The 21212-nt window shown below is 44.3% G+C and overlaps 1 protein-coding gene and 1 long non-coding RNA gene across 5 annotated transcripts in view; one reads left to right on the top strand and one right to left on the bottom strand.

Moving 5' to 3' along the window:
• The window catches only part of LOC107322191 (uncharacterized), a 26277-nt gene extending 14933 nt beyond the window's left edge, over positions 1-11344 (top strand). Inside the window, exons 2-3 of one of the 2 annotated variants that reach the window (XR_001558841.3) lie at positions 3596-3746; positions 9360-11344. This is a non-coding gene — a long non-coding RNA (uncharacterized LOC107322191). Of the gene's footprint in view, positions 1-3595; positions 3747-9359 lie in introns of those variants that run through there. The other variant, XR_004309208.2, reaches the window with a different exon arrangement.
• LOC107322188 (ATP-binding cassette sub-family A member 10-like) lies at positions 2346-21212 on the bottom strand. 3 transcript variants are annotated; one of them, XR_014936655.1, is made up of 39 exons: positions 21057-21212; positions 19243-19352; positions 18694-18904; positions 17940-18098; positions 17670-17770; positions 16874-17100; positions 16467-16605; positions 15940-16125; positions 15658-15805; positions 14945-15116; positions 14400-14458; positions 13876-13986; positions 13610-13785; positions 13273-13392; positions 12883-13021; positions 12567-12657; positions 12187-12326; positions 11965-12081; positions 11651-11843; positions 10863-11029; positions 10210-10337; positions 9728-9865; positions 9483-9596; positions 9064-9234; positions 8538-8648; positions 7754-7882; positions 7240-7308; positions 6737-6828; positions 6516-6636; positions 6056-6105; positions 5522-5613; positions 4982-5160; positions 4513-4588; positions 4163-4257; positions 3903-4022; positions 3600-3740; positions 3259-3338; positions 3123-3178; positions 2346-2943 (listed from the first exon to the last, which is right to left on the bottom strand). XR_014936655.1 is itself a non-coding variant. In XM_015879941.3 (39 exons), the coding sequence occupies exons 2-39, from the start codon at positions 19342-19344 to the stop codon at positions 2845-2847; spliced, it is 4887 nt and encodes a 1628-aa protein (XP_015735427.2). In that variant the 5' UTR covers positions 19345-19352; positions 21057-21212; the 3' UTR covers positions 2346-2844. The 3 variants fall into 3 exon arrangements, 2 of the variants coding, with proteins under 2 accessions (XP_015735427.2, XP_085378666.1); XM_015879941.3 differs by having other exon boundaries at positions 6056-6173; XM_085522540.1 differs by lacking the exon at positions 3903-4022 and having other exon boundaries at positions 6056-6173.

The raw sequence follows: 21212 nt of genomic DNA, 5'->3' as shown, positions 1-21212 counted from the left end.
GGCTTTCACCTGTGCGCTAATTCAAGCTCAAGTGCCTTAAAAACAAAATGTTTGTAGAGATGCTTGTGAGGATGTCCTGGTACTCACATGAGCTGTGGTCACCAATGGTCCTGGTGCAGCCAGCTCCCCGCATTGCGCTCACGTGTAGGGCTGCAAGCCAGCCCTGGTTTCCTCTTTTGTCTACAGGGAATGGAAAAAGAGAACTGAACTCCCACGCCGGTGAGGTTGCCAACATCTGCACTGCCTTGCTTGTTGTGCCTAAAGCACATCTGGCCTGGGCAGCACTGCGTGGGAAGAGGCTGTGACAAAGCCCTGCATGGGCTGTAGGGCTGGCTGGGGACCACACTGCCCCCAACCATCCACCTGATGGAGGATGGGAGTTGTGGTGCCTTTCTGGTGCATCCTTATAGCCTTGTGTTTGGGGCTGGACCAATCTCCCATGGTTTTTTGTTATCTACCCTACCTTACCCTGTTCTATTCTATTTGTAGTTTTCATCCTAGAAATGCCTTGTAGAAGGTGGTCAGCTGAGCCCCAGCACAAAGCACTGATGCCAGCCCCAGGCTGTCTGGCCACAGGAAACCAGCTCCTTGTTCAGCATCACTCTGCTTTATCCTCATCTTCCTCCAAAGTTTGTCCTGTAGATATTTTGGAGCTTGCATCAGTTCTTTCCTTGAATTTCTCAGTAATGTTAGTTTTTGTTGTTGCTTGTATTTAAGCAGAGCTGCTTCACTTGCATCTGACCCCAGCAGATTTTTGTTACTGCCTGTGATGCAGCTGTGAGGACACCTGAATGCCCTGTGGTTCCCACCCAGACATTCTTAATTCTCCCAGGCTTTACAGGGCAAAACACCATCCCTGAGCTCCCAGATCTTGAGCCTGTGTGTGTTCTGATTATTTATTTATTTATTTTCTAGGATGAGAGATAATGGCCTTAAGTTGAGCTGGGGAGATTCAGGTTGGATATCAGGAACAATTTCTTCTCTGAAAGTGAGATGTTTTGTTGGCACAGCTGCTCAGGATTTGGGGGGCGTCATCACTGCTGGAGGTGCTTCAGAGCTGTGGAGATGTGGCATAGAGGGATATGATCAGTGGACACGGTGGGGTGGATTGGGCTTGCGATCTTAGAGATCTTTTCCAGCTTCAGTGATTGTGTGATTCTCCCTTAAACTGAAAGATGCACATTGCTCCTTGCTGCTGCCTGTTTGGGGCACAGTGCTTTGGGACTGGTGGTAAGTGAATGGCCCTTTGTGCAATGGGGGCATGCTGGCCACCCAGCTGTCAGCGGGGGAAAAATGGAGAAAGCATAAAGAAGGCATTATTAAACCTAAAAAATAAGAAACTCCATTGCACAAGGGAGCAGGCAGTGCACAAGGACTGCTTGCTGGAGGGAGGCAGATTGCAAGCTGACACACCCCACCTGTACTATGGCAGCAGCAGAGGGGACGTTTCCCCACAGCCTCTAAGGGAAGGGATGGAGGGAGGGTGACCTCTGCAGGGGACATTCATGAAGCCTGATGGCTTCTAGAAAATCTCACTCTTGTTCTTTCTTCTTCTTTTATTTTATTTTTCTTCCTTTAAACAGCAAAGCAAAGTGCTTGTGAACTTTTTGAGCACTCTTGTCCATTCCTTGCTGCCAGCTTAGCTCTCTTTTATGCAGGGCACAGAACCCCGTTCTCCCTGCACTGGCTGTGGTCTGAGCCTTGGGAATCTCAGCTTTGTGCTGGTAATTGCACTGTCTTTATTACCCTTCCCTGTCTCCAGCTCCTGCCTGGCAGCCTCAGGGCCCTCTGGAGGTCTTTTCCTTGTTAAAGAAGCAAAGGTCTGCATGTAGGGGCAGAAATACAGAGGGGAAAAGCAATGTGTAGAATCAGTAATGTTGGAAAATATCTCTAGGATCATCCGGTCCAACCATCAACCCCCTGTGCCCATCAGCCTCATCCCTAATGTACTGCATAAATGGCTGTGAAATCCTGGTGGTCATGGCTTGCACAGCCCTGAATTCCTGACTGCTGCAAATACCCTCAGGACACTGAATGAAGCTCTTCCCTATCCCTGAGTTTATGTTCTCTGGAGCTGAGTGCACAAGCAAGTGACTGGGGCTTCTCTTTCCTGTTTCCCAGGGGTGGGAGTAAAACCATTGTGCAAGCAGCAGGGAAATAATCTCTGAATGAGTGTCCTCTGGCTGCCAGAGCATGTTTTGGAGCTGAGTGTATAATGTCTACAGGCAGAGATTGCAACACAGCCATGACTGTACGTTATAGGAGAAAACTGGGCTTTGTGTTTTCTGAGAGGGTTTTGTTTTGCTGTTGTAAATGAGCACAGGTATAAAGTGAAGGCATAACCATGGGTTCTATACAGATGTTTATTGGGAGGATATAAAAATAGAGGGTAAATTTTAACAAGATTTGTTTAAAGACATCTCATAGTCCCATGTGTGTGGGAGATGAACTGAAGAGATGGGCAGTGTACCCAGACTTGCCGCTGCACCCAGATCCACCAAACAAAGCAAAGCTTTGACCTCAGAGATGGGGTAGGACCCACCTCTCTGCAATCCTTCCTTGTCCCTCTGCTCCAACCTCCTCTGCTTGATGGGAGCTCCCATTGGTGCTGGTACAGTTTCAACAAGCAGCTGTTGGAGACTCTCTTGGGGTAAAGTTCAGTGTAGGCACCCATAGAGTCCTGGTGAAATGCCTTCTGTATTAGAGAGCAGCCCTTGGCTGATGCTCCCTACAGAGGCAGAACCTGATCCTCCTCCTGGTACACTGATAATGGCAGTAGATATGTGCAGTTATCACATCACTTAGGCTAATACAGAGTAATGCGTAAATGAGCATCGTAGGCCTTTAACTGTCCTCCTGCTGAAGTTGTTTCCATTCAAAAGGGCCATCCAAAGTGAGATCAAAATTATCCTTCTCCTGCTCTCTGGAGAGTTCCAAAAAGACCTAAATGAGAAATATGAAGTTATGATTATTTCTAAACTAAAACAAACCAAACTCCACCATTTTCCACCACTTTCCTGGCAGAAAAGTCCTTACCAACCCCCTGAGACAGGATCTTTCCTCCTCCCTCAGTGCTGGCCCAGACCTCACTGTGGTTTTGCTCACACCTTGAGGTCACGTACCTGAGCCAAAGTGTTCAAAGAGAAGCTGTATTCCTCAAGGTTGAAGTTTTGTTTGGCTGCAGAGAAATAGAAATCGAGTTGAGAATTACCTGTTAGTGTTTCACCTTTTCAAATAGTCATTTTGCTTTGCTCTTACCTTCCTCTAGCTTGGAGAAAGACTGAGACAGGGGCAGTGCATCTTCCATTGGGACCTTGTAGACAAGCAAAGAGGGGAATCTGGAAGAAAAAGAAGAAAAGGGGACTCTTGCTCTAGCTTGAGCTTTTGCATTCAGAAGTTTATGTTACAGTATGAGCTGGACCTATGGATGTTTACTGTAGGGATAGCAACAGTGCTATTGTTGAATAAGGTCACCTCATTAGGTCTCTGACCCATAGATCTCTCTGCAGCTGAGATCCTGTATTTGATCATCCTACTGGGCACACTGTTAGAGATGATGTAACACTGAAGCCACTGTTTGTTCCCTATTTTGTAGTTACCTCTCCTGACGGGCAGCGCTTGGGAAAATCCTCAAAATCTCAGCATGTAGAAGATCAGTGCTCTCTGGGTCCTTGACTTTAATTTCCAGCAGATAGCCTTTGCCAAACTTGTTCTTCAGGTACTGAATGGAGCCAATGAACCTGCAGGTGAGTCGAGAAGTGCAGTGTCAGTGTGGACCCACTGATGTCTGCTCCTTCCCAAATCCTACAGTTCTAGGGATCACTTCACAAAGCCAATGGTGGGGGACGATGTGGGGGTGAGGCTGGGGAAGAAGCCCTTTTCTTAGCCCTGCTAATACCCACCGCAGCTGCCCAGCTACCAGGATGGCCACGCGGTCGCACACTGCCTCTGCCTCCTCCATGTAGTGTGTGGTCAGCACAGTACCTGTCTCCTGGGTTTTCAGGGCAGCACGAATCATTTTCCTGAGGACACAGGAGTTTAAAAAAAAAAAAAAGGAGCCACACTACCTAGAAATATGAGGCCTTTTTTATCCAAGTTTTGTTCCTCTAGGCCCTAAAATTATTTTGGACATAAATACAGTTTTGGATTCTTCTAAACTCACCAAATGCAGCGCTGCCCATTGGGGTCCATGCCAGTCGATGGCTCATCCAGCAGCAGGACCGAAGGGTTGCCCAGCATGCACACAGCAAAGCACAGCTACGGCAGGGAGAGGGGTTGGGATCAGACCTCCTGCAGCACCAGCACTGTCTTTGAGGAGCTGCAGGCAGCACTGCATCCTTTGTGAACATCAAACATGATTGATAGGAGGCAGGGAAGGTACAATGTGATGCTCTCCCAGGTGGTTGGGAGCATAGGTAGGTCCCACTGCTCCCAGAGGGCATTTTTCATTCATGCTATGAACATTTCAGTGCTCATTATAGTAAAAAGGGAAAAATAAATAAATAAAACCACCTTTCTGGTTATCCCAGCAGGTAGTTTTCTGGTTGGTTTTTTTAAATAGTCTTGAATCTCCAGAGCATTCACTAATCTGTGAGGAAAGAGAAGAAAGGAACGAAAAAACTTGTTATTCCCAGCTGAGAAATCAGCAGTTCCTAAAACAATAAGGAAAAGGGACTTTTCTTATGCCTGACTTTTGGCTCCTGCTTGATTTCAGTAAATTGTGTTAAAAAAAACCGAGTGAATGCTTACAGAGTCATTCAGACTGGAAAAGACCCCTAAAATCCCCAAGTCCAATCCCAACACACCCTGCTATGCCCACTGACTATTCCCCCCAAGTGCCACATCACTGATCAGTTTTACAGATTAGCTACTTGACTTTAGTCCAGTGCATCTTCTGGCTCACAAAGGGTTCTGACTTTCAGATCTCGCAATGATGTGGAATAAATCCTTGACTGACCCCAGGACCACCCTCATCCCATACCTGTTGATGGCAGTGGCCGTGTCCTCCTTGCACAAACCCTTCACAGCTGCATAGATCTTCAGGTGCTCGTGCACAGTGAGGTCTGGCCAGAGTGGGTCCTCCTGTGGGCAGTGCCCCAGGTAGGCAAGTACATGGTCCTGTGGCCAGCATGGCGTGGCATCTCGGCTCCTCAGCAGAACCTGCATGACCACGCTGTGTTTCACATGTGCACAGCCATGGGTGGAAGGTTTGGAGTGGATCTATGGGTTTCACAGGGCTTTAGGGGAGGAAACCCGAGGGGCAAGGGATTGGTTTAGCAACCCTTAGCTACATGGCTCCTGAATATAATCATGGTGAATTAGCAGAGGTGTACATGGTTGTTAGAGTTAGCAGCAGCTCACCATCATTTTTATTAATACAAAGTTCAATAGCACAATGTACTTAGTCAAAACCACGATCCCTAATATTGCTTTGAAAAAAAATACATTGCTTAGCTAGGTACAAGCTCTGCATTTTTAGCACACATCTATCCCTTCCCTCCAGACCCCAGCAGCCTCCTACCTGCCCAGCTGTCAGCGTTGTCTCCCCAGCTATCATCTTGATGACTGTGCTCTTACCAGCTCCGTTGGGTCCCAGAAGTCCTAATACTTCTCCTGAAATCAGTACACAACATTTCTTAGTAAGGCCTATGGTTCAGTGGAGATATCAGGCAGTCTCATAACAATAAGCTTAAAGAGAGTACGCTAATATCAGAGATCACATACAATTATACAGGTGTATGACTACATGCTCAGAGAGGTCATAAATTACTTTTCAACTATGTAGCTGATGCAGTGACATAAGTCTAAGCTTTGCTCCCAGAAGCCACTGTTGAAGTGACTGTTGTAGAGTGAGGTAGTGTGATTTTGGATAGCAGAGAGTTAGAGGTAACAGATTGGTTGTGTCCATGTTGTTCTTTATCTTGCCAGCCATACACTGGACATGCCTTAAGCATAGAGCAAATGGATTCCACCTTGGTGTCATGGCTCAGATTAGAGAGCCTGCAGAGGATTAGCTCTCTGGGTATGGTCAAAGTAAAACAGTTCCAGTCCTCACCTTTTTTAACACAGAAGGAAATATTTTTGGTGGCCATTTTCTTCTTCTTCCTAAAAATGGAACCAGCTTTCTTAATTTTATATTCCTTGTAGAGATTACTGACAATAATAACTGATTTCTGAAAGCAAGGAGGAGGAAGAAAGATCAGTCCATTATACTGAATAGCATCCATCCTTCTGTAACAGTTTTCCATTTTAAAAGGCAAAAAAAACTTCAAAAGATCTGAGAATTTGAGATGCCATGGAACACTGTCCATTTTCCACTTAAAACGTTTCTTCTTTATCCTGAAGGGACCCACTCTGCCCACTTGAGAGCTGGGTTTTTCCATTGAGGAATGATTAATGCAGCCAGAGCATTCATTTGCCCTTATTAATCTTGGCTATTTTTTTTGTTTGTTTTCTAAACCAACAATTTTATTACTGATATAAAGCAAAGAAAGAAGAACCACACTCAGCCTTACCTCCTCTGGACTCGGAGCTGCTATGGCATTTTTCACTGCTTCCCTTTCAGCTTTAACATCTTCATCTTCCTCCTCGGGCTCCTCGGGATGCTGATGGCTGTTCTCTTTTATTGGGGAAATTCTATAAATCGAAACAGGTTCATCTTAGCATTAGGTCAAGGTGTTGTCTTCAAAGACGAGCAGCATCTAGCAGTGCCTGTGTTGTGTGCATCCATACAAACCTAAACACCGGGTCCTTTCTCAGAACTGGCCTTTCGTATTTTATCTCCAAGTAACGAAGAAGGAAAACGAAAACCACAGAATGGATGTAAGGCTGAAAAAAAAAAGAGGTTGCCACACTGACAGACTCACCTTCCATTCTGCTGTGGCTGAAGCTGAAAAGATGGTGGCAGAGTTATAAACTATATGGGCAGAAAAACACGGTACGTGAAATTAAATCTGTTGCCATCTAAATTCATTGTAATCCTGAAGGCTGTGAACTCTGCTATCATCTACCAGTAATGCAGAAAACATCCATGACAGAAGCATCAAGCCATCTAGACTTATTTCCCTTTTCCCTTCTCCATTTCAATGGAACAAAACTATTTTTACGTAGGTGGGTGATCTATCATCCACATCTCCAGGATCCTCCTTCTATGTAAGATGAATTTGCTTCCTTGTAATTGAGGATGCAGCCTGGGAGATGCACAGTGCTAAGTAAAATTAATCTTAAATGTTTTCTTACTGCAAAGACGGCTATGAGTATGTTGTTGTTTCGGAAGCCTACGTGTAAGTTCGAGTCTTCTATAAACATCTGTAGGAGTAAAAATAAACCACAATAAAGACCTGCAATTCTTTTATATAATGCTGGGTAGTGTTAGAAGGTTTAAATACAAATAGCAAATAAGTCAAGAATGCACAAAAGCTTCTAGTTTATCCAAAACATTCACCATAAGCTCTTCATAAATTCCCTGCTCCCTTTCCATGGCCACTTCCAGCTGACGTGCAGTAAAACACTTTGGGAGCATCCATAACTCTCACTCAGTTTCCATGCAAAGTCAGATGTGCAGCCTTATATTTTCTCTTATGATTGTTCAAGCCAAGCTGCTTGACTTAGCATGGGAAGAATTAAGATTGCTTACCCAACACACAGTCATGGCCCATGTGAACAAGAAGCAGCCCATAGCAGTAATGGACAGATGGAGAAATTCCATCTGGTCTGAATGGATTACCCAACAGATGCCAGTGCAGCCATTTACCTGCTCACTGTCAAGCATGACGGCCAAGGCTGGGTACGTGGGGATCAGCAGAGACAGGAGGTAGAGAGAGATTTCGAGGTCTATTATGTAATCCATGATTCTGCTGACAATAAAAGTAACAAGGCATACCTACAAATGAAACAAGAGGGTTATTAGAGCTGATAAGAAGGTTTGTGTTCCTCACCGGTCATAAAAATTGCACAGATCTACCTTTTCAAATCCCTGTGGAATTTCTCAAGATGGATAAGAAACATAAAGACAAGAAACATAAAGACAAGGAAGGATGAGGGTGCAGGAGGTCCTCATCTATCTCTGCTGCTGGTTTGGGTCATCTGGGTAAACCCCAAGCACAGTGCTGCTTTGGTCAGAAAGAAGCAGTATGGGATCTCATTCTGTTCCTATCCCACTTGACACTATCCCATCTGATCTACACAGAATAAGGGAATGGAGCACAAATTCCCCATTGTTTCGTGTTTTGAAGCTTTAACTTGAGCAAGGCTTTGAGGGAAGAGAGAAAGAAAGGCAGTGCTTGTAAGAAATGACACAAACTGTGAAATGAATCCTTATTTCCAGAATTATGGGAGCAAAGGGCTGGGTGAAAAAAGGGGGACTGGTGCAGAGCAGAACAAAGTGACAGTGATTTCTATTGACTTTTTGGTTATAAAACACATGCCCTTATCTATGTCCTGGATCTATAATTGGTATTTCGACCTCTAGGTTGTCTTTAAGAACTCAAAATACATTTCCGTAAACCCCATATTGCATTATCGAGCCGTATGCTTACCACTATTAGGATAAAAGACCAAAAATCACAGTTCCATCCTTTCCGAAAGAGGAAGGAGATTAAATAGATGAAGAAAATGATAGAAATTCCATAGCCAAAAACACACGTGATCTGCAGAGAGAAGTGCTGTTATTAGAGAAAATTGAGTCAAGTCAACAACCAGAAACCTATATACAGCAACGTGGTTCAGTTTGTGTGGTCATTCATTAACATCAGGATGTTCAGAAATTACCACAATTTGACTGCTTAGTGTACAGGAGTGTATTAAGGCAGGATTTATTGCCTTTCTTTTCCAGCTGGGGAAACTCACATTATAAGAGGTGAAACGAGGAGAAAGGCAGTAAGGATCTGGAGTCCACATATTTTCTTCCTGCCTGCAACAATGAACTGCTAAAGTCCTGCTTTGCTCCTGCATTATTTTGTGCCTCCCTCAACATGGCTGCTGTCTCACCTAGCATTCCTCTTGCTGGAAGTATTACACAAATCCCCCCTTAGCAAACCAGTTTTCACTAGAAAAAAGACTTACCAGACAGAAGAAGCTGCTGAAGGTCCCAGACACTCTGTTGCTCATTCCAAACTGTAACCCAAACATTGAGAAGAGAAGAAGCCAGCAGAGTGGGACATCCACCAGTGCCTGCCCACACCAGTATGCTGAGGGGAAGAGCCCCGAGACCCGCAGCTGGGCACGAGCTCCTGTCTGGGAAGGAATGTGTTGGCCATAGGAACAGCTCTTGGAAGTGAAAAGCTCATAAAGCTTGTAAAAAGCTATTGCAGTATTTGTAATATTTGTATTAAAATCCAATGTTTTTTTTGGTCTTTCAGCAGTCTATGCTGGCTGCAAAGCTGACCATGTAGCAAAGAGCCTCAAGATGCCAGATGTCCTCATGACAATACAGCTGTGATTCTTCTGCTCATACAAGATTTGCTGCATGTCAGTGAATTTACCTTGTAGTCCTGCAGATAGCCCATTGCAAAATGAGGAGGGAAACCTGGGAATAGCAGCAGCATGTAGATAAGGTAGAAAGAGGCAAAGTAATCCCAGTATCGTGTATTATCTACCTGAAAACAGAAGAACAAAACGTTTGTAGAAAACATCCACAGCCCAATGGCACAAGTTCATTTCAGTTCATTTCAGAGCATTTCTTGCAGTGTAAAAGAACTTGAACTGTCTCTCAGACAGTGAGACTTACATAGTAAAAAGGATGGCTCCAGATCTGGATGTGTGCAGTGGAATTGAAAGCTCTCAGCAGAGCATTGCTGATGATGTTCACAAGCACTGGGAAGCAGTTGATGGCCTCCATGTGGCAAAAGATGGTAAACCTGTAGCTCTTCAGAGAGAAAGAAACCAGGATGAAAACAGGTAGAATTCAGGCCTAAAATAATGCATGTCACTTGTGTCTTTTGTGAAAGCAGCACAAAGAAGATGTGTATAACTCTGCTACACAGGTAGAATTACAGAAAGACTTGGTTTGGGAGGGACCTAAAAGATCATCCAAATGGAGGAACAGAATTATAAGGTCTCTTCTAGCACATAGGTTACTGGCTAAAACACTCACTAATCTTTATCCCTGTGGGCTTGATCGAATAAAGGTCCAGTGTAGCTGAAGGAGGAACCTTGCTTAATTTGTGCATTGTTAGGAAGCAATGTTAGGATGGCAGCAAAAGTCCTCACCTGGCCTTCACGAGATACTTTAATGGCCCCATTGTATTTCAGCTCCTCTGTGATATTTTCCTTGCTTGTAATTTCCAGTGCAAGGTCTTGGCTCTCAAGAGCATGGATAAAGTCCTCAATGCTTGAGCCTGATGTGAAAGCCAAAAGCAGAGAAATAATAGTGAGCAACAAAAGAATCATTGACCGTTTCTTTTTTTGAATCCATGACCACTGTACATAACCTGGAAGCCAGACAGCACGTATGGATTGGGTCACTGCATAGTAATATATGTGAAATTAATAGATGACAGTTTCAGTGACTGAAACATTGCTTTTTCAATGCCCCTTCACTGAGTTGCAAATGCATTCTCCTGATGATGGTCTGACGAAGCCAACAGTATCATTCTCTGGCAAAGTAATGTGAAATAGCATCCACTCAAAGGAACGTCAAAGGTAGAATTCTGGAAGGAGACTGTTAATCTGGTCAGGATTAATTCTGAAAGAGCAGAAACCATTTGGGTGGAGGTTAGGATGTGAGGTAGGGAAAGAACTGGATCCCTACTCATTCCTCATACTGGGATATTCCTTTCCATGTCACCGCATTAGGATGTCATCTACTGAAGCATCATCAGGCTTCATTTACAGCCCATTAAATCATGAGGAGCCCATCTCACCCGTGCTGTTGAGCACCAGCAGGTTGGTGGTGTCAGCATGAGCCCTGGTCCGCAGGGGCAAGAAGTACCGTGATGAGCACAGCTCCCAGGCACTCATACTCTGCCAGACAGCCATCAATGCCAGCTGCAAAATCAGGGGGAGCAGGAAAACCACATAGAGCAGCAAACTGCATGGAGAGAGAGGTGAATAAACACTTAGAAAAGAGATATTTTGCAGATTGTGGTTATGTATTGGGAACAATAGACTATCTCAGCATCTTCCCTCCATTTCTTGTGTCCCATCTGGAAATGTCAGCATGGCAGAGTGAAGACCAATGAGGTCAAATCAGTTCAGACCTTGACAACATTGAAGAAGTATTAAAGAATAATGATTTAAATGGAACTCTGAAAGTAATATTTTCCTTCCTCTGACTGTACATACTAGTTCATTTTAAAACTTCCACGTCTGAAATAAAATTGTTCCTAAATATTCAGAAAGTAAATGGATTTCCTTTGTGTAATTTACCAAGTGCAGGAATGAAAATGCATAGAAGATATCAAGTATCAAAACTGTAAAGAATAGGAAGGGAGGAAGGGAGGAGAGGCCTTTGTGTTTGGGGCAGATTTAATATTTACCAGCAATGGAAAAGAAGCTGCTTGTCTCTCCTCTGTGTGCAGATTGCCAATATCATTCACAGCCAAGACCTGATACCAGTTACTCCAAATGCTCCTCAGAACAGGGCTGTGAAAATCACCCCCCTCCTGTGACTGCCCCCAGCTCTACACAATAACATCCCTTTTATACTCACATGGAGAGGAGGTTCTTCACTGAGCTCTTGAGCTTTAGGAAGTGCACCCATGCCATGGCAGAGACCTGCTGCCTCCAGAGTGCCCAGCTGCTGACAGTCATCCTCCCAATGTCTGAGAGCAGCAAGGAGCCTGACTCCATCTCCTCTGGGCTCCGTGCTCCTCCTTCTGCCCACTCCCCAGGGACACGCTCATCTGCAGAGAGTTTTCCATGTGCTGTTATGTCTGAAACCAGCTTCTACGCTGCGATATGGGGGTGGTTGTGAAGCAGCTGCTCTCTTGTCTGAGGGCTGTGTGTTGACAGCCACAATTGTACCTTCATGATCCACAGCGGCTTCTTCCACTCTCAGGAAGACATCCTCCAGGGTTGTCATACTAACTCCGTAATTGATGATTCCCAGGCCAGAGCAGCTGTCGAGGCCCCTGAATAAATCTGTGTAATAGAGGTCAGTGCCACCAAGGTGTTAAACACAAGCATGACTATGGACCAGACTTTGGAGAGGTGAAGTCAGCTCTGAATTATTTTCATGAGCATTACCTGGGAATTTATTCACGTTTTCTAATGGCAGTTTATATCTCAGCTCGTATTGACCGTGTCCTGAGAATATGACGTTGGGGATGTACTGCTTAACTAGAGATGTCACGTTCTCTGCGACACAAGAATCACTGACATGGATTCTGCTCGATTGAAAGGAAAAAACAAATGGTCAAAACAAACAGCAAATGAAATTAAAACAAGACCATATTTGCTAGGATGCATCAAACTGTACTTTCTTACACTGGAGTAAACTACATCTTCAGCTAGCTTAACTGAATGTGAATTTGGCTCATTTTGCTGTTTTGAGTTTCCTTTTTATAGTCACCTTAATGGATTTATGCCTATTCCCAGACACTGGTCACTACAGCTGAAGTGCATACCTTAAATGATAGCCGATCCCCCACTTATTCTTCAAGAACAAAGAGGAGCCAACACACTTCAGCCTCCCACGTGAGATAAAAGCCTTGCGGTCTGAAGAGAGAGAGAAAAAAAAAAGCAAGAGAAGATTTTAAGCTGTAGAGCAGTGATTTAATATTTTCTTTTCCTACATCTGGACCTCCCATGGGCAGTTCAGTGGTGTTTCGTATTTCGCTGGGGGCAGATCCCATGATCCAGATTTTCATCCCAGGTAGATTGGTCCAGAGAAGGACTTCCAGATGCAGGGATGCTCTGCAGGGAAGCGGAGCCTCTGCTTACCTGCGAGGATGTCGGCCTCATCCATGAACTGTGTACTGAAGAGGATCACCCGGCCAGCTCTGTGCTCCTTGAGGAGGCTCCATACCTGATGCCGGGAAAGAGGATCCAGCCCTGCTGTTGGCTCATCCAGGAGCAGCACCTGCACATAGGATGAGATCAGACATTCCCCACTGAAGGAATGGTTGGGGTTGGTGACCCCTGAGAGCCTCAGGTCCTGGAGGAAAGAACAAGGCCATCTGGTGTGCAGGAACAAACACTCTGGGCACTGCCCAGGGGACTCTGCTTTAAACTAGATGTCCAAAATAAAGGTAAAGAGTTTACCATCCTTCTGGAATAATGATGGCCATGTTAAAATTACTGAATATTCTGTATATTACAGAGCTGCTTTACCTGTGGGTTCCCAAGCATGGCTATTCCAATGGATAACTTCCTTTTTTGCCCACCGCTCAGTTTCTCAGCTTGAGTGTCTTGCACACTGCAGATATCCAGCAGTTCCAAAATGTTTTGCACCTAGAAAAGCACAAGAAAGCCCATTCCTAGAACCAGCTGTCAGTCTGTCCTTTGTGATCCACAAAAGAGGAATGGCTGGGAACAAAGGAGTGATTTCTAAGGGTGTGTTGGCTTGCTTTGGGTGCACCAAGGTTGGATCACTTTGGGTGTACCAGGGTTGGCTTGCTTTGGGTGCACCAAGTCCCCGGGCTCACATTGCAGGGGAACTTGCACTTACCTCTTGCTCTACCTCTTTGGATTTGATGCCCTTGATCTCTGCAAAGGTTTGCAAATTTTCTTTCACTGTTAGGACTTCGAAATGTGTGTTGAACTGTGGGCATACACCGACCATCTCTCTGATCTCTTCCCTATCTCCTATCTCTGACAGCTTGTAGTCATAGATGGTTGCAGAGCCTATTTATACAAATGCGTGTGATGGCAGGGAACGAGATGGGCTTTACAGCTTTGAAGCTCTCTCATTGCACCTTACCAGTCCCATCCTACCTTCAGAAGGCAAAGTCAGCCCACTGAGCACATTTAACAGCGTTGTCTTTCCAGCCCCACTGTGACCGAGCAAGGCAGTGATCTGACCCTCGTAAATATTTAAAGACAAACCTAGAACACAAACAACACCAGATCTGGGGGGAAAAAATGAGTTTTTACTCCCCTCTGTTCATTGACAAAGGCAAGGCAGGTCCAGAAGTATAAGAACTAAGCAGCAATAATTAGTCAGGAGTCCATTAAGGAAATATTATGCAAAACTAAAATTGAAGGCAGAAGAAGCTGCTCTGGAATTAGCTGAAAAGACAGAAATATGACTACATAAAAAAGCTTTCTTCTTCTCCTTACTTTTTAGGGGAATAGAAAATCAGTGGATAAAAACTGAATAAAGTAGTAATCAGCTGCATCAATATTTTAGTCAGTTTTTCAAGCAATGCAAGAACTGTTTTCTTTCTTTGATCATCTGAAATATTTGCAGAGCTGTGAATCTTCACCTTTAGCAGAAATTAATATCACAGCTTTCTTACCTCTCAAGGCTTCTGTCTTCTTGTCTTTCTTTTTGTATGTTTTCTTAATATTGTGGAGTCTAAAAAGGAAGGGAAGGCAGATATTATTTCAGAAATCTTGTAAATGCATTTAGGTGTCCTTTCTTATCTGTCTGAATCTTATCTTGTCTGAATTCAAAATGACAGAAATGGATGGGAAGTGTGAGTTTGAGTGCTCTGTATTCAGATGTGGACACTGCTACCTGGCACATGCTAAAGTGGCAACAAGCCTTACAAAGACAGTCAGGCCCATTGCAGCAGGTGGCCCCTTGGCAACAGGCTGCCCTCCAGGCTCTCCTTATTGTCTGTAATGCAATTTAACAAAGTCTGTGGCAAAGTAAACAGCAGAGAGTTTATGGGGATGTCACCATTAGCGACTTGAATTATCTATTTATCTCATCAACATCTTACTCTGATGTTTCTCTGTGAAACAAAACCACGTGAAGATGGAAACAGAGCTGATGGCAGAATGGTGCCAGCAGGAGCATTGACCCAAGCTACCAAACAGCATGATACTCAGTTCCAACCTGATGGCCTCCTTCCCCCTGAACTCCAGGGGCATCGGCTCCACGTTGTCCCCTGGGTTCTCCTCGGGGCTTCCAGCACCTCTGTGTCCTTCCCCAGGAGAGCCCCTCCTGCTCCGCATCCAATACGAGGGCTTCAGGCAGAAAAGTGGTGGGGCTGGGATGCCATATTTACCTGGCATGACGGAGTAAGAGATGGTGTGCTGTTAACCGAAGGCACTGTTAGAATGCCACCCTATGGTAAACTCATTTGGAGATTCTGAAAACTACCTTCCTGCCTTGAAATTGGTGCTTTGTCCCCTTAAAAGGTTGGGGAATTTTCATCAGTGTGCTCAGGAGTTGGGTTAAGTAGCACAAGAAGATGCTTCAAGGCACTTTCTAATGAATTTCATCACTTATATAATGGTTTAAAATAGCATCCACCATACAATAGCCCTTTTTTTTTCCTCATGTACAATTCAGTGGCAGTGTAAGAATAAATAGTAGGGAAAACATAATACTGAATACTTCGTTGTCTTTGATTTGGGGATTACCAGAACATCCCAGTGGCAGAAAAGCCCCCCAGAAGTGTAATATTTTCTTTTTCAGTCCAAAATCTATTTCATTGATGCAGACAAGGGGGAAGCCTCATTTCTGTGAGGAGCTACCACACAAAATCCACATAAATCAAAAGTATAAAGGAGGAAAGTACAGCCATAAATACAAGCCACACTTACCCTGCAGAACTTTGTCGAAGTAGATAGCTAACAGCATGTACAAGACTGAGTCGAAGGTCAGCATAATGTAGGTTGAAAGTAAAAAGTATGATTCCTCCATAAGGTTAGAAAAAGAGAAACCTATTCTGTATCTTTCCAAACTGAAAATCTGAAATGAAGGGCAAAGTAGAAGGATTTTCATGCTGAAAAATTATGCAAGTGACATCAAATCATGGATGCTGTTAACTTTGATAATCCCAAAACCTTCTATCCCATTGACTCTGTTGAGATGATGCCCCGTACCTTTGCAATGCCAGCATTGAATGTGAAAGGACAAAAGAGGCTGAGAAACCACTTCAGAGGTGCTGGAAGGTTTTCTATCAGCACTGAGAGACTCAGGCAGCCAAAGAGAAAGGTGATGAGGAACCCCAAGGAGCCCACAAGTTTGGATGTTCTCAGGAGGGAGCAGAGCATGAAGACCAGGTGGACCTGTAAGAACAGAAGCATCCTTCAAGCTCCAGAGGAGATAAGTATCCTTCACCAGCAGTATTGCCAATTGCCAGGTCTCTGTTGAGCTGAGTCTGTGTAATGAAATACGACCGAAGTCCTTTCTCAGGGGGTAGACCTGAGCTTCAATCAGGTCTTGTATAGCCAGCCTACAACTCAAACCACTCACTGAGGCAGAGAACCCACTCAGCTTTTTCACTTCATGTGACCAAACACAAAGACGACCCTGACCACAGTGCTTGTGCCTCTGGAACAACGTTTATGCTCATCAAAACATCAATAGACTGTGCAGTGAGAAAATCTGGCTCTCAAATCTGACTTACGCATGCAAGGCCATACAGGAAAAGCAGCAGTAGGACAGCAGAGAAGCTGCTGGTGTAGAAAGTCTCCTGCACCACCAGGGCAGTCAGCAGGCAGGACAGGATCAGCACGTAGATGGCATACAGCAGGCTCCAGGACAGCCTGGAGGTGGAGAGCTAGTGTTATATTGCTGCATAATGCTGATGCAAAATCATTTAGATGGCAGAACCATCTCAAATTAAAACATCACTTATTTCCCAGAGCAAACCCAACCATATGTTATGCAGAGCAGAGAGCATGGCCCACTTCAGGAAGTTCCCAAGGAGGAATGGCCATGTACAGCCCTTCTGGTTTGTCCTTAGGGTACCCATAAACACATTTAATTCATTGATGTATTATGAAAATGCCCAATAGTTAAAAAGGAACTCACCAAAATGCCATATCGTGTAGCCCCATCAACTTCATCAGTACTTTGAGCTTCTTCTTTTCTCTTACAACATTCACAGATGAGAAATACATGAATGAAGAGAAGCACATCACAATAGTAATCATGAAATAACTGTACTCTAAAGTAATTGAGGAGATGACACTCCGGGACTTCATGCGCACACCAGATATTGTTCTCATTTCCTCCCAAACAGAATGATTTGCCACCACCTGAAGGAATTCAAGGTCAAAATATTAATATTCAGTTTTTTTTCTACAGTGAGTTGTGGCTGTACAATGAATCCTCTGATTCATCTGCCATAGAATGCCTTTTTAATACTACTTTGTAATGCAGCCTTAGAGACACTGGGGAATAATGCAATAAAGTTCAATGGGAAGGACTCAGCTGGACTCCCTCCATTGTCTATGAAAACCAACTCACTCAGCAGCTGTTTGTGCTACCCAAGTATTGTCTTTTCCACGACACCTGGGAAATACACTAAACCAAGCAGTAGTGCTGCATTTGGTTCCCAGCCTTCAGGAGCAAATGCAATTTTAAAGAGAAACAAAAGCTAGCACAGCTCTTCAAATGAAATCAAAACCTAACATCTTCCGTAGGAAACTGCTGGTCTCATCCAAGACCTGCTGTCACTGCCAATAATACTCAGGCAGTATTTGCATTTTCTAGAGAGGTTTTCTGACAAGCTCATCCCTTGTTATTGTCACAATATTTATCTTTCCTAGATAGAGAGAGATGTATCTTTTAAAAGGAGATGTACTGTGGTTCATAACTGATTTACCTCTATAATAGCAGCATCAATGCTGGACTGCAGGGACAGGAAACCTTTGTACCAGTACCTGGGGCTGTCGCAATGGAAAGCTGAATAATTGTAACAGGTATCTGCAGGGATGGAGGGAAAAGGGCGTCACTCACATACATGCAACTGATTTAATAAAAGAGGAAAACAAGGAACCAACAGTGTAAATATATATATATATATACACATATATATATGTATATAAAAGATTTTAATAAGAGCATCAAACAGGATCAGAAAACATCTGGGTACCTATAAATTCAAGATTTTCATTTGGAACAATCACATTCCCATAAGGAAACCGGAGGTGATAGGAGAAGTTGCTTTTAAATACAACTCCTATAATCTCTTCATTAGAAATCCAGGCTTCTTCCAAGGCTCTCTCAGTGTCCAGTGCCTTCAGTTTTATCCCTGGGGTTTAAAAGATGAAATATTGCAATGAGTTTCGGTCACACTGAAACACACAGGCACAGGCTGTGGGTGTAGGTCTTGCTTTGCTGGGGTTACACCTGCCCCCTTGAGTTCTCATTACTGGGCAGGGCACATCTGCAGCTCCCCTAAAAATTTCACACTGAGAAGTGTATCTGGAAATAAGTGAATCAATGTGACTCAGTGGTATTATTCACTACATTGTGAACATCAATGGTTTTAAGGTATAAAGTCATAGAGTAATAGAATCCTGAAGGTTGGAAAAGATCACTAAGATCCCCAAGCCCAATCTCAACCCATCCCCACTGTGCCCTCTGACCATATCCCCAAGTGCTACATATCTGCAGTTCTGGAACATCTCCCTGGGCAGCCTGTGCATCACTGCTCTTTCAGAGAAGAAATGTTTCCCAATATCCAACCTGAAACCTGCTCTCACCTCACTAGCAGTTTAAATTACTTGAAACAGTCATGAAGAAATATCTGTGAGAATGGAGGGTATGGGAAGAACCACTTAAACACAAACGTGTATAAAAGGTTGAATAACTCCAAAATCAAGCATTTAAGAGAGAAATCATACCTGCCATCACAGACTTTGAGGCCACTGTGTTCATTATGTGCCTGGTGGCTGCAGTGTCAGGTGTGAAAGCAATGGTGACTCCCGTGGCATTGTAGGCAGGATCATCCAGCTGCCCCAGGAGGCTGCGTGGCGCCTCGGGGTAGGGAATGTACATCATGAAGCTGCTCACTATGAACAACAGTGGCAGGAAGAGCAGGGACAGCATCCACTCCTGGGTGAGGGAAGTGGAGAAGGGAATATAATGGTAGAGCAGTAGAGCAGTAGAGGAGCCCCTTTGTTGGATCAGGGTAAACAAGGCACTGAGTCTCATTGGTTTCTTGGTCAGCAATTGACTAACAAGGTCGTTGTGTTGTGCACATCAACCCAGAAATTTACTCTGCTTGAAGAACCCATCTGTGCTCTGCCACGTCATGCAAAATACAGATATACCAGCTAAAAAGGGCAGATGTATTCATTGCCAGTCAGACCTGATCAGCTTGGGTGGCCTTATTATTCAAGAGATAACAACAGGATCAGTCAAAATCCCCAGGTAGGATCTTTTAAACCTACCTGAAAACTCTGCATTTTCATCCTCCATTTGATGAGCACATTTTTCCACAAGAGAATTTTAGTTTGCTGGAACACACTCAGATTTCTCTTAAGTCTCCTCATCCTTGTACCTAGAAAAAAAACAACAACAAACCAACAACTAATTGCTTTCAGATACAGCAACGCTAAAACATCAGTGACTGCTTTTATTTGCACAGCAATTGCATGTCAGCCAGAAACACTCTCTCCTTTTTCTGAGTAGGAGATGAAGCCATTTGGTCCCCATCTCTGTCCTGCACCAGAGGCCATCATTGTCATCAGTGTGTTCCTCATCCTTGCGGCTCAGCACTATGGCACCAATTATAATCCAGATTTCACGCTTCTATGCTTGACCATGGTAAGGCTGCGAGGAGTTAACTCGATAATACAAAAGGGAAATCAAGATTGCATGACCTAATTGGCTTGGGTGGCCTGAATATCCAAGAAGTGACAAAAACATAGTCAAGTAAAATCAACAGATTCTCGTTGCATGTGATTTTAATGTGCTGTAGGCTTCACACCAAATGTTGAGAAACTCTTGGCTGTGGTACAAGCTGAGCTCAGACAGAAAACAGAGTCAACTGAAGGCAACTGGGAGCTACGAAGGAACAAATTCTTGGAAGTGCATTCAGAGAGCTGCGTCGTCGGAGCTTTTCATGGGGAATGAGAGAGAAAAAACAACCATGAGTGTGCAGTGGTAGGTTACTCCATAAGATCTCGCAACATCCTCAAAGCTGTGGTCAAAGTAAACAGGGATTTGTTTCCTGGATGACAACCAGTGTTTGTATTGAGTCTTAAAGAAGTAAGGCATAGCGTGTGTTGTCAGAGGGACACTGCAGATGAGATGCGTCCACGTTTTCCACAGGGAAATAGTCATGGGTAACTGAAGTTAGGATAAAGCACCCAACTGTGAATGGGAAACCAGACTCCCACAGCCAAACTGCTCTGCTGCTCAAGCACACTTCCAGACAACGGTTCCTTAATCTTCTGTACACAAAGTCTCAGGTGGAACTCTGAGAGCACATAGAGACTGAACCCTTCCAAAGCTCCCAGTCATACAGAGGAAAGCGTATCCTCAAAAGCTGCAACAAAAGGTATTACCTCTGTGGGACACTTTGGGAAGGTAGGGACAGGGATCTGCTGTTTGACCATCACATTCCAAATGGATCCTTCTCCAACCGAAGCCCTCACAAAGCATATAAAAATATGAATTTAGCTTGTTATGATCATCTCTAGGCTTCCTTGGGATGGTGAAGCCAACCTACACCTGGACAAGCTGACACGCAGCCAGAGTTCCAGCTTCACACTCAGGAGACTTCAGCGGGATGAAGAGCTGGCCACCAGGTCCCACTGCAGATGTGCTGAGTGTCCCCTACCCACCACCCCCCATCTCTGCCTGGTCCCAGTCAACCTCAGTGGGAATTTCTACGAGTGAAAGACAATTTTTTTTCTTCTTTAAATTCCATCTTTAGTTCACTCTGCTCCTATATGCGTTGGATGCCCTAAAATACTGAACACAGCTGAATCATATAATGTCCTATAGCAAAAAGAACTGCCAGAAATACACCTCTGCTGCAAATGGAGCTCCATTTGCTCTATATCAAATGGAAGTTAAAATGCCTGTTATACTGACAGTGCCAATAAGTTTAATCCCACTCTTAACCGAGCCTGTTCCCAAGACACCTATTGACCCATCTCCCTGCATCCCTGTGTTCACCCAACGTTATTTATGCTTAATTCCCAACTCTCTGAAATACCATTTTTCTCTTGTTTTAAGAAAAATGCTTGAGCCTTACCTTAACGGGAGGGTTTGACAGGGATCCAAAACTCACTCTCTGCAATGCAGCCCTGGACGTGGGGCTGTCGGGTCAGTTCTGGCCAGTGGTTGCAGTGCTCTTTGGATCCCTTCTCTTCACATAGCCACTCCTTCACGTGGACATTTCTGCCTTTTG

The sequence above is a fragment of the Coturnix japonica genome, chromosome 23 (genome assembly GCF_054131305.1).
Source record: "Coturnix japonica strain WE chromosome 23, WE-NBRP24, whole genome shotgun sequence".
Taxonomy (NCBI): domain Eukaryota; kingdom Metazoa; phylum Chordata; class Aves; order Galliformes; family Phasianidae; genus Coturnix; species Coturnix japonica.
Note: the sequence above shows the minus strand (reverse complement) of the source record. Positions and strands in the feature narration are given on the sequence as shown.

Coding starts and splice junctions, on each gene's coding strand:
- LOC107322188 (XM_015879941.3), bottom strand. CDS start 19,344: ATGAGGAGACTTAAGAGAAATCTGAGTGTGTTCCAGCAAACTAAAATT. Junction 7,883..8,537: donor GGTCTTTTATCCTAATAGTG/GTAAGCATACGG, acceptor TTTCATTTGTAG/GTATGCCTTGTTACTTTTAT. Junction 4,023..4,162: donor AATGGGCAGCGCTGCATTTG/GTGAGTTTAGAA, acceptor CTGTGTCCTCAG/GAAAATGATTCGTGCTGCCC.